Source organism: Coregonus lavaretus (genome assembly GCF_964263955.1).
Source record: "Coregonus lavaretus genome assembly, contig: HAP1_SCAFFOLD_1035, whole genome shotgun sequence".
NCBI lineage: Eukaryota > Metazoa > Chordata > Actinopteri > Salmoniformes > Salmonidae > Coregonus > Coregonus lavaretus.
The window spans coordinates 64,987-78,055 of NW_028166796.1; the positions used below are offsets into that span (position 1 = coordinate 64,987).

Sequence of the window (13,069 nt, forward strand, 5' to 3'; positions counted from 1 at the left end):
GAACAGAACAGAAAAATAACAACATTTGAGGAACAGAACCGTTATTTTTAAAAGCATGAGAACCGGTTAATAACATTTTACGTTTCAGGCATTTTTTTCCCAGTCCCACAAAAATCGCTACAAAGCGCCTTAGCAAAGTCCTTTCTGTCAATCAAACTTATTCCAGTGGGTGGGGGGGGAGTTTGTGTGTGTGTGTGTGTGTGGGTAGGCTACCTGCCCCTCCCCTCTGAAGGTTACTGTAGCCCAGGTTACGGTAGCCCAGGTTACTGTAGCCCAGGTTACTGTAGCCCAGGTTACTGTAGCCCAGGTTACTGTAGCCCAGGTTACTGTAGCCCAGGTTACGGTAGCCCAGGTTACTGTAGCCCAGGTTACTGTAGCCCAGGTTACGGTAGCCTACGGACGACATTACAAGCGCAATTCAGAAATTAGGGAGAGATGTTTCATTAGAGAAGAATGGATTGACCTTTTCCATGCTAGTTAAGGATACTATAGTGATCACTTTTCACATTGTTTTTATTAACTACACTGTGACTGCCTCTTTCATTATGGTTAAACCATGCTGTTACGGCAAAATAGAATTAGCTCTTAACGACTTTCCTATAAAGATTAAATAAATTATCAGCTCCACAGCAAGCTGCTCTATCCACACTAATTGGTTTAGTAAATTTAATTTGTTGAGCTAAATGTAAAAAATAAATAAAAAGTATATTGAACAAAAATATAAACGCAACATGTAAGGTGTTGGTCCCATGTTTCATGAACTGAAATAAAAGATCCCAGAAATGTTCCATACGCACAAAAAGCTTATTTCTCTCAAATGTTGTGCACACATTTTTTACATCCCTATTAGTGAGCATTTTTCCTTTTCCAAGATAATCCATCCAACCTGACAGGTGTGGCATATCAAGAAGCTGATTAAACAGCATGATCCTTACACAGGTGCACCTTGTGCTGGGGGACAACAAAAGGCCACTCTAAAATGTGCAGTTTTGTCAGAACACAATGCCACAGATGTCTCAAAATGAGGGACCGCAAACCACGTATAACCACCCCAGTCCACATCCGGCTTCTTCACCTGCGGGATCGTCTGAGTCCGGCCACCCGGACAGCTGATGAAACTGGATTTGCACAAACAAATAATTTCTGCACAAACTGTCAGAAACGTCTCAGGGAATCTCATCTATAGGTGCTCGTCGTCCTCACCCTGGTCTTGACCTGACAGCAGTTCGGTGTTGTAACCGAATTCAGTGGGCAAATGCTCACCTTTGATACCCACAGGCACGCTGGAGGGTAAGTCGGCTCTTCCCGGATGAACCCCGGTTTCAACTGTACCGAGCAGATGGCAGACAGGGTGTATGGTGTCGTGTGGACGAGCAGTTTCCTGATGTCAACGTTTTGATGGTAATTTGAATGCACAGAGATACCGTGACGAGATCCTGAGGCCCATTGTCGTGCCATTCATCCGCCGCCATCACCTCATGTTTCAGCATGATAATGCACGGCCCCATGTCGCAAGGATCTGTACACAATTCCTGGAAGCTGAAAATGTCCCAGTTCTTCCATGGCCTGAATACTCACCAGACATGTCACCCACTGAGCATGTTTGGGATGTTCTGGATCGACGTGTACGACAGCGTGTTCCAGTTCCCACCAATATCCAGCAACTTCGCACAGCCATTGAAGAGGACTGGGACAACATTCCACAGGCCACAATCAACAGCCTGATCAACTCTATGTGAAGGAGATGTGTCGCGCTGCGTGAGGCAAATGGTTTTCTGATCCACGCCCCTACCTTTTTCGTTAAAGGTATCTGTGACCAACAGATGTATATCTGTATTCCCAGTCATGTGAACTCCATAGATCAGGGCCTAATGAATTTATTTCAATTGACTGATTTCCTTCTATGAACTGTAACTCAGTAAAATCTATACAAGTGTTGCATGTTGCTTTTATATTTTTGTTCAGTGTAAATCAGAGGCTTAAAAAGAAACTTTTTTGGTCCGAACCGGTTCAGAACCTTATTTTCCAGGTAGGAACAGAACGGAACGGAACGGAACGGAACCCCCCCCCCCCCCCCCAAAAAAAAAAATGGTTCTATTCAGGACGAAACGATTGAGAAATTATTTTGATTCCAACCCCTGCTTTTGACCATCCATTTCAGATCTTTTTTAGAGTTGATCTGATTGGTCAAAGACCAATTAATGAAAAAATATCAGAATTGGGCTGCCTGTGTAAACGGAGTCTAAGTCTTATCTTTTTTGCACATTGATTAGATCAGAAAACAAATCTAATCTCATTTATGTTCCCATACAAAACAAGTTTCCTTCAGGAATGAATTGTTAAATTAACGAATAAATGCACATACATAGAATCTGTAAAAAGGGCTATGTAAATAAATAAATTGGTTGATTGTTAAGCGTGCTGACCAGAGGGAGGGTCGGTGGGTTATGGAAAGCAGTGCTATCCCAGCATCCTTTGCAGCCTGGAAGATCTTCCCCTCCACGTCGATGCTGACAGCGCTGGTGCACTCATCAAGCAGGGCATACTTAGGCCTTCGGAAGACAAGACAAAACACCCTGCATTAGCAGGAAATCCACAGATCCTGTTTCCATTCCTCTCAAAGCTGATACGGTATAATGATTTAGATTTTTTAAAATCATGTTGAGACAGTCTCTCTCGGTAGCAGCTCCGATTGTCTGCTCATTATAATAGTTTTAGTTTACATCCTTACACAAACCTTGTGATGAAGACAGTTTATTTTATGGCTAAGTGTTTCCTTAACATATGTTTTTTTCTCAATATATGCAGACCGCATTCTCTTCTCTACCAGTCGGGACGTACAGTGAGGGGGAAAAAAGTATTTGATCCCCTGCTGATTTTTGTAAGTTTGCCCACTGACAAAGAAATGATCAGTCTCTAATTTTAAATGGTAGGTTTATTTGAACAGTGAGATACAGAATAACAACAACAAAAATCCAGAAAAACACATGTCAAAAATGTTATAAATTGATTTGCATTTTAATGAGGGAAATAAGTATCTGACCCCCTCTCAATCAGAAAGATTTCTGGCTCCCAGGTGTCTTTTATACAGGTAACGAGCTGAGATTAGGAGCACACTCTTAAAGGGAGTGCTCCTAATCTCAGTTTGTTACCTGTATAAAAGACACCTGTCCATAGAAGAAATCAATCAATCAGATTCCAAACTCTCCACCTTGGCCAAGACCAAAGAGCTCTCCAAGGATGTCAGGGACAAGATTGTAGACCTACACAAGGCTGGAATGGGCTACAAGACCATCGCCAAGCAGCTTGGTGAGAAGGTGACAACAGTTGGTGTGATTATTCGCAAATGGAAGAAACACAAAATAACTGTCAATCTCCCTCGGCCTGGGGCTCCATGCAAGATCTCACCTCGTGGAGTTGCAATGATCATGAGAACGGTGAGGAATCAGCCCAGAACTACACAGGAGGATCTTGTCAATGATCTCAAGGCAGCTGGGACCATAGTCACCAAGAAAACAATTGGTAACACACTACGCCGTGAAGGACTGAAATCCTGCAGCGCCCGCAAGGTCCCCCTGCTCAAGAAAGCACATATACAGGCCTGTCTGAAGTTTGCCAATGAACATCTGAATAATTCAGAGGAGAACTGGGTGAAAGTGTTGTGGTCAGATGAGACCAAAATCGAGCTCTTTGGCATCAACTCAACTCGCCGTGTTTGGAGGAGGAGGAATGCTGCCTATGACCCCAAGAACATCATCCCCACCGTCAAACATGGAGGTGGAAACATTATGCTTTGGGGGTGTTTTTCTGCTAAGGGGACAGGACAACTTCACCGCATCAAAGGGACGATGGACGGGGCCATGTACCGTCAAATCTTGGGTGAGAACCTCCTTCCCTCAGCCAGGGCATTGGAAATTGGTCGTGGATGGGTATTCCAGCATGACAATGACCCAAAACACACGGCCAAGGCAACAAAGGAGTGGCTCAAGAAGAAGCACATTAAGGTCCTGGAGTGGCCTAGCCAGTCTCCAGACCTTAATCCCATAGAAAATCTGTGGAGGGAGCTGAAGGTTCGAGTTGCCAAACGTCAGCCTCGAAACCTTAATGACTTGGAGAAGATCTGCAAAGAGGAGTGGGACAAAATCCCTCCTGAGATGTGTGCAAACCTGGTGGCCAACTACAAGAAACGTCTGACCTCTGTGATTGCCAACAAGGGTTTTGCCACCAAGTACTAAGTCATGTTTTGCAGAGGGGTCAAATACTTATTTCCCTCATTAAAATGCAAATCAATGTATAACATTTTTGACATGAGTTTTTCAGGATTTTTTTGTTGTTATTCTGTCTCTCACTGTTCAAATAAACCTACCATTAAAATTATAGACTGATCATGTCTTTGTCAGTGGGCAAACGTACAAAATCAGCAGGGGATCAAATACTTTTTTTCCCCCCCTCACTGTACCTGTGGTAGAAACATCCAGACTGCGTTCTCTACCAGTCGGGACGTACCTGTGGTAGAAACATCCAGCCTGCGTTCTCTACCAGTCGGAACGTACCTGTGGTAGAAACATCCAGACTGCGTTCTCTACCAGTCGGAACGTACCTGTGGTAGAAACATCCAGACTGCGTTCTCTACCAGTCGGAACGTACCTGTGGTAGAAACATCCAGACTGCGTTCTCTACCAGTCGGGACGTACCTGTGGTAAAACATCCTTGCCATCCCCAGCCTCTGTTTCTCTCCTCCTGACAACACATCCTTCCAGTCGCTTTCTGCACTCCACCCTCCCTCTCTCTCCAGGATGTAGACCAGGTTGACCGTTCCGAGGATCCCCTCTAGCTGCTGGTCGGTGAATCCTCTCTCCTCCATCTCGGTCTCGTTGTCTGGGTAGATCACCTGGTCTCGCAGGGTGCCCACTGACATGTACGGCCTGTACATGAAACAAACATTAAGATCAGCTATATAAAAGCACACCTAGCCAGATCTGTTAATCCTTGTTCACATTGGCAGTTTGAAGTTAATCAAATCAGATTTTTTTTTCAAAATCTGTAATTTTTTCTTGAAATAATACAGTGCTCTTAGTTTTAGAGATGTTCAGGACCAGTTTATTAGTGGCCACCCATTCCAAAACAGACAGCAACTCTTTGTTAAGGGTTTCAGTGACTTCATTAGCTGTGGTTGCCTGATGTGTATATGGTTGAATCATCAGCATACATGGACACACATGCTTTGTTTAATGCTTTGTAACTCAGTCAAATCTTTGAAATTATTGCGTGTTGCGTTTCTATTTTTGTTCAGTGTATTAGGAGGTGGAAGGTGCTAATCTTACGGTCTCCACGGAGGGCGTATGCAAGTCATTCAAGCGTGTTAACCCTCGCAAGGCCGCCGGACCAGACGGTATCCCTAGCCACGCCCTTAGAGCACGTGCAGACCAGCGACAGTAGTACATCTGATTACCAACAACGATGAGACAGCCTACAGGAGAGGAGACAGGCACTCCCCCCATCCCCCCCGTCTCCTTCTGCCCCCGGACTCCCCCCACCCCCCATCCCCCTCGTCTCCTCCTGCCCCCGGACTCCCCCCCACCCCCCCGGACATGGACTTTTTCCCCTCTGGAAACAGATAAGAGCAATACGAAGGACATCCTGGTAATCACTGATCATTTCACTAAGTATGCAGTGGCCATCCCTACCGCCAACCAGAAAGCCTGCACAGTCGCAAAATGTCTGTGGGATCACTTCATTGACCATTATGGGATAATGGAACATTTAAAGTGATCAAGGCCCAGATTTCAAATCACGTACATTCAAAATAACTCTATGAACTGGAAGGAATCCAGAAGGTGAGAACAACGCCGTACCACCCAACGGGCAAACCAGTTGAACGATTTAGCAGGACGTTGCTAAATATGCTAGGTACGTTAGAAGCACAAGACAAAAACACTAGCGTGATTTCGTCAAGCCATTCGTTCACGCCTACAATTTCTACCACTAATAAAGTAACCGGATTCATGTTCAGAAGACAACCAAGGCTGCCCGTTGATCTAGCCTTTGGTTTACCCTGCAAAAGTCAGAAATCGCACTCAGTTTGTGCAAAATCTGAAATCCCACCTGGGAGAAAGCAGCAGAAAGGAACCAGGCAAGATTAGACAAGCGCGTTAACAATTCCACCCTAGATGTTGGCGACTGAGTCTTGGTGAGAAGTGTCCGCCTACGGGGAAAACACAAACTAACCAACAGGTGGGAATCCGACATGCATGTGGGAATCCGACATGCATGTTGTAGTAAAGCGTGCTGGTGATCTTCCAGTCGACAACGTCAGACCGGAAACTAAAAAGACGGTCAACTGCGCACCTTGCAATCTCAAGCAAGCCTTGTAGAAGAAGCGCCATTTTATGACAAACTTTGTTTGGGAAGCCAGAAACTACTCTAAAGCTTAGAAATAAAGAGTAAAACCTAGCTATATCTTCAGAGAAGATATTCTGTCCCGGGTCTGGTCCCTGGTTTGGATAGTCAGTATTCCAAAACAGATTTAAGGCCTGCAAGGCTTTAGTGCTGCCTGGTCAACTCCTATTGGTCAATGTCACGCCTGTGTAAATGGGGGGCGGTTTGGTGAACCACGCTACATTGATCAGTTATCAGAGACCTGAAGACTTGTTTTTAAAAACACCCCAAGCAATTGCATTAGAGACTTTAGCTCCATAGAACACTGAGGTATGTGTGTACTGACCTCTGAGGTGTGTGTGTGTGTGTGTACTAACCTCTGAGGTGTGTGTGTGTGTGTGTGTGTGTGTGTGTGTGTGTGTGTGTGTACTGACCTCTGAGGTGTGTGTGTGTGTGTGTGTGTGTACTGACCTCTGAGGTGTGTGTGTGTGTACTGACCTCTGAGGTGTGTGTGTGTGTACTAACCTCTGAGGTGTGTGTGTGTGTGTGTGTGTGTGTGTGTGTGTGTACTCACCTCTGAGGTGTGTGTGTGTTTTGTGTGTGTGTGTACTAACCTCTGAGGTGTGTGTGTGTGTGTGTGTGTGTGTGTGTGTGTGTGTACTGACCTCTGAGGTGTGTGTGTGTGTGTGTGTGTGTACTGACCTCTGAGGTGTGTGTGTGTGTACTAACCTCTGAGGTGTGTGTGTGTGTGTGTGTGTGTGTGTGTGTGTGTGTACTCACCTCTGAGGTGTGTGTGTGTGTGTGTGTGTGTGTACTGACCTCTGAGGTGTGTGTGTGTGTGTGTGTGTGTGTACTGACCTCTGAGGTGTGTGTGTGTGTACTGACCTCTGAGGTGTGTGTGTGTGTGTGTGTGTGTACTGACCTCTGAGGTGTGTGTGTGTGTGTACTAACCTCTGAGGTGTGTGTGTGTGTGTGTGTGTACTAACCTCTGTGGTATGTAGAACATGTTTTGGGGTGGTGGTTTGTAAAGCAACCCTCCATAGACTGGCCACAGCCCGCTGAGGATCCTGAACAGAGAACTCTTCCCACAGCCGTTAGGACCTGTTATTAACAGGTGCATCCCTTCCTCCACCTGGGGGAAAGAGAAGAGAGAGGAAGGAGAGGGAGGAGAGAGCGGGGGGAGGGAGAGAGGAAGGGAGAGAGGGGGGGAAGGGAGAGAGGGAGAGGGGGGGGGGGGAGAGGGCGACGAGGGAGAGAGGGCGGGGGAGGGAGAGAGGGGGGGGAGGGAGAGAGAGCGGGGGGGGGAAGGGAGAGAGGGCGAGAGAGAGATGGGGAGGGGGGAAATGGAGAGAGAGAGAGAGATGGGGAGGGGGGAAATGGAGAGAGAGAGAGAGAGATGGGGAGGGGGGAATGGAGAGAGAGAGAGATGGGGAGGGGGGAATGGAGAGAGAGAGAGAGATGGGGAGGGGGGGATGGAGAGAGAGAGAGATGGGGAGGGGGGAATGGAGAAAGAGAGAGAGATGGGGAGGGGGGAATGGAGAGAGAGAGAGAGAGATGGGGAGGGGGGAATGGAGAGAGAGAGAAAGAGAGAGATGGGGAGGGGGGGATGGAGAGAGAGAGAAAGAGAGAGATGGGGAGGGGGGAATGGAGAGAGAGAGAGATGGGGAGGGGGGAATGGAGAGAGAGAGAGAGCGAGATGGGGAGGGGGGAATGGAGAGAGAGAGAGATGGGGAGGGGGGAATGGAGAGAGAGAGAGATGGGGAGGGGGGAATGGAGAGAGAGAGAGAGATGGGGAGGGGGGATGGAGAGAGAGAGAGAGATGGGGAGGGGGGAATGGAGAGAGAGAGATGGGGAGGGGGGAATAGAGAGAGAGAGATGGGGAGGGGGGGAATGGAGAGAGAGAGATGGGGAGGGGGGAATGGAGAGAGAGAGAGATGGGGAGGGGGGGAATGGAGAGAGAGAGAGAGATGGGGAGGGGGGGATGGAGAGAGAGAGCGAGATGGGGAGGGGGGAATGGAGAGAGAGAGAGCGAGATGGGGAGGGGGGAATGGAGAGAGAGAGAGCGAGATGGGGAGGGGGGGAATGGAGAGAGAGAGAGCGAGATGGGGAGGGGGGAATGGAGAGAGAGAGAGATGGGGAGGGGGGAATGGAGAGAGAGAGAGAGATGGGGAGGGGGGAATGGAGAGAGAGAGAGAGATGGGGAGGGGGGAATGGAGAGAGAGAGAGAGATGGGGAGGGGGGAATGGAGAGAGAGAGAGAGAGATGGGGAGGGGGGAATGGAGAGAGAGAGAGATGGGGAGGGGGGAATGGAGAGAGAGAGAGATGGGGAGGGGGGAATGGAGAGAGAGAGAGAGAGATGGGGAGGGGGGAATGGAGAGAGAGAGAGAGAGAGATGGGGAGGGGGGGAATGGAGAGAGAGAGAGAGAGAGATGGGGAGGGGGGGATGGAGAGAGAGAGAGAGAGATGGGGAGGGGGGAATAGAGAGAGAGAGAGAGAGATGGGGAGGGGGGAATAGAGAGAGAGAGATGGGGAGGGGGGAATAGAGAGAGAGAGATGGGGAGGGGGGAATGGAGAGAGAGAGATGGGGAGGGGGGAATGGAGAGAGAGAGATGGGGAGGGGGGGAATGGAGAGAGAGAGAGATGGGGAGGGGGGGAATAGAGAGAGAGAGATGGGGAGGGGGGGATGGAGAGAGAGAGAGAGATGGGGAGGGGGGGAATGGAAGAGAGAGAGAGAGATGGGGAGGGGGGAATGGAGAGAGAGAGATGGGGAGGGGGGAATAGAGAGAGAGAGATGGGGAGGGGGGAATGGAGAGAGAGAGAGAGATGGGGAGGGGGGGAATGGAGGAGAGAGAGAGAGATGGGGAGGGGGGGATGGAGAGAGAGAGAGAGAGATGGGGAGGGGGGGATGGAGAGAGAGAGAGCGAGATGGGGAGGGGGGAATGGAGAGAGAGAGAGCGAGATGGGGAGGGGGGAATGGAGAGAGAGAGAGATGGGGAGGGGGGAATGGAGAGAGAGAGAGAGATGGGGAGGGGGGAATGGAGAGAGAGAGAGAGATGGGGAGGGGGGAATGGAGAGAGAGAGAGAGAGATGGGGAGGGGGGAATGGAGAGAGAGAGAGATGGGGAGGGGGGAATGGAGAGAGAGAGATGGGGAGGGGGGAATGGAGAGAGAGAGAGAGAGATGGGGAGGGGGGAATGGAGAGAGAGAGAGAGAGAGATGGGGAGGGGGGGAATGGAGAGAGAGAGAGAGAGAGATGGGGAGGGGGGGGATGGAGAGAGAGAGAGAGAGATGGGGAGGGGGGAATAGAGAGAGAGAGAGAGAGATGGGGAGGGGGGAATAGAGAGAGAGAGAGAGATGGGGAGGGGGGGATGGAGAGAGAGAGAGAGAGATGGGGAGGGGGGGATGGAGAGAGAGAGAGAGAGATGGGGAGGGGGGAATAGAGAGAGAGAGAGAGAGAGATGGGGAGGGGGGAATGGTGAGAGAGAGATGGGTGAGGGGGGAATGGAGAGAGAGAGATGGGGGAGGGGGGGAATGGAGAGAGAGAGAGATGGGGAGGGGGGGGAATGGAGAGAGAGAGAGAGAGAGAGAGAGATGGGGAGGGGGGAATGGAGATGGGGAGGGGGGGAATGGAGAGAGAGATGGGGAGGGGGGAAATGGAGAGAGAGAGAGATGGGGAGGGGGGAATAGAGAGAGAGAGAGATGGGGAGGGGGGGAATGGAGAGAGAGAGATGGGGAGGGGGGAATGGAGAGAGAGAGAGAGAGAGAGAGAGATGGGGAGGGGGGAAATGGAGAGAGAGAGAGATGGGGAGGGGGGGATGGAGAGAGAGAGATGGGGAGGGGGGAATGGAGAGAGAGAGATGGGGAGGGGGGGAATGGAGAGAGAGAGAGATGGGGAGGGTGGGAATGGAGAGAGAGAGAGAGATGGGGAGGGGGGAATGGAGAGAGAGAGAGATGGGGAGGGGGGAATGGAGAGAGAGAGAGATGGGGAGGGGGGGAATGGAGAGAGAGAGAGAGAGATGGGGAGGGGGGGAATGGAGAGAGAGAGAGAGATGGGGAGGGGGGAATGGAGAGAGAGAGAGAGAGAGATGGGGAGGGGGGGAATGGAGAGAGAGAGAGAGATGGGGAGGGGGGGAATGGAGAGAGAGAGAGATGGTGGAGGGGGGGAATGGAGAGAGAGAGAGAGATGGGGAGGGGGGAATGGAGAGAGAGAGAGAGAGAGATGGGGAGGGGGGAATGGAGAGAGAGAGAGATGGGGAGGGGGGAATGGAGAGAGAGAGAGAGATGGGGAGGGGGGGAATGGAGAGAGAGAGATGGGGAGGGGGGGAATGGAGAGAGAGAGAGAGATGGGGAGGGGGGGAATGGAGAGAGAGAGAGAGAGAGGTGGGAGGGGGGGAATGGAGAGAGAGAGATGGGGAGGGGGGGAATGGAGAGAGAGAGAGAGATGGGGAGGGGGGGAATGGAGAGAGAGAGAGATGGGGGAGGGGGGGAATGGAGAGAGAGAGAGATGGGGAGGGGGGGAATGGAGAGAGAGAGAGAGATGGGGAGGGGGGGAATGGAGAGAGAGAGATGGGGAGGGGGGAATGGAGAGAGAGATAGATGGGGAGGGGGGGAATGGAGAGAGAGAGAGAGAGAGAGAGATGGGGAGGGGGGAATGGAGAGAGAGAGAGAGATGGGGAGGGGGGAATGGAGAGAGAGAGAGATGGGGAGGGGGGAATGGAGAGAGAGAGAGAGAGAGATGGGGAGGGGGGAATGGAGAGAGAGACATGGGGAGGGGGGGAATGGAGAGAGAGAGAGAGAGATGGGGAGGGGGGAATGGAGAGAGAGACATGGGGAGGGGGGAATGGAGAGAGAGAGAGAGAGAGATGGGGAGGGGGGAAATGGAGAGAGAGAGATGGGGAGGGGGGGAATGGAGAGAGAGAGATGGGGGGGGGGGGGGTAAGTTATGTGAGTGCACACTAATAATAATAATAATAATAATAATAATAATAATAATAAGCCATTTAGCAGACGCTTTTATCCAAAGCGACTTACAGTCATGCGTGCATACATTTTTACGTATGGGTGGTCCCGGGGATCGAACCCACTACCCTGGCGTTACAAGCGCCGTGCTCTACCAGCTGAGCTACAGAGGACCACTACAGAGTAGCACACTAAAAACAGCCAATGATCAGAGCCAAGGTCCCCACAGGGCCTACTACCTCAGGTCCCCACAGGGCCTACTACCTCAGGCTCCCTCCAATGATCAGGGCCAAGGTCCCCACAGGGCCTACTACCTCAGGCTCCCTCCAATGATCAGGGCCAAGGTCCCCACAGGGCCTACTACCTCAGGCTCCCTCCAATGATCAGGGCCAAGGTCCCCACAGGGCCTACTACCTCAGGCTCCCTCCAACACACTGTAGGGAGCAGGAATGGAGCTAGCTAAAACAGCACGTTGTTTCACAAAGGGGATCATGCTATGGTACTGCTGTGTGTGTGTGTGTGTGTGTGTGTGTGTGTGTGTGTGTGTGTGTGTGTGGATAACAGAATGGAACTAGCCACTGATGACCCATTCATCCTGGTTGAAACATGAATTGATCATGAAAGGATACTTTAAACAGGGGCTTACTGTGTGGGGGCACCCACACCATGATCCCCACTCACACGATACAGAAAAATGCTAATTTCCTAAATGCCATAGTTTTGTAGTAATCAAGGAACTGTTCTGATGAATGTCTGTATTAGAGAGAGAGGATGCTGCTCCACTGTTCTGATGAATGGCTGTATTAGAGAGAGAGGATGCTGCTCCACTGTTCTGATGAATGTCTGTATTAGAGAGAGAGGCTGCTGCTCCACTGTTCTGATGAATGTCTGTATTAGAGAGAGGATGCTGCTCCACTGTTCTGATGAATGTCTGTATTAGAGAGAGGATGCTGCTCCACTGTTCTGATGAATGTCTGTATTAGAGAGAGAGGATGCTGCTCCACTGTTCTGATGAATGTCTGTATTAGAGAGAGAGGATGCTGCTCCACTGTTCTGATGAATGTCTGTATTAGAGAGAGAGGATGATGCTCCTCTGTTCTGATGAATGTCTGTATTAGAGAGAGAGGATGCTGCTCCACTGTTCTGATGAATGTCTGTATTAGAGAGAGAGGATGCTGCTCCACTGTTCTGATGAATGTCTGTATTAGAGAGAGAGGCTGCTGCTCCACTGTTCTGATGAATGTCTGTATTAGAGAGAGGATGCTGCTCCACTGTTCTGATGAATGTCTGTATTAGAGAGAGAGGATGCTGCTCCACTGTTCTGATGAATGTCTGTATTAGAGAGAGAGGCTGCTGCTCCACTGTTCTGATGAATGTCTGTATTAGAGAGAGGATGCTGCTCCACTGTTCTGATGAATGTCTGTATTAGAGAGAGGATGCTGCTCCACTGTTCTGATGAATGTCTGTATTAGAGAGAGAGGATGCTGCTCCACTGTTCTGATGAATGTCTGTATTAGAGAGAGAGGATGCTGCTCCACTGTTCTGATGAATGTCTGTATTAGAGAGAGAGGATGATGCTCCTCTGTTCTGATGAATGTCTGTATTAGAGAGAGAGGATGCTGCTCCACTGTTCTGATGAATGTCTGTATTAGAGAGAGAGGATGCTGCTCCTCTGTTCTGATGAATGTCTGTATTAGAGAGAGAGGATGCTGCTCCACTGTTCTGATGAATGT

At 49.9% G+C, this 13,069-nt stretch overlaps 1 protein-coding gene across 3 annotated transcripts in view; it reads right to left on the minus strand.

The window, feature by feature from the left end:
* Positions 1-13,069, minus strand: part of abcd1 (ATP-binding cassette, sub-family D (ALD), member 1) — a 47,410-nt gene that overhangs the window by 5,969 nt on the left and 28,372 nt on the right. For all 3 annotated transcript variants that reach the window (XM_084189555.1, XM_084189554.1, XM_084189556.1), the window contains 3 exons: positions 7,365-7,510; positions 4,695-4,925; positions 2,427-2,552 (listed from right to left, as the gene is read on the minus strand). In XM_084189555.1, the coding sequence (XP_084045681.1) occupies positions 2,427-2,552; positions 4,695-4,925; positions 7,365-7,510 (503 nt within the window). The remainder of the gene's footprint in view (positions 1-2,426; positions 2,553-4,694; positions 4,926-7,364; positions 7,511-13,069) is intronic.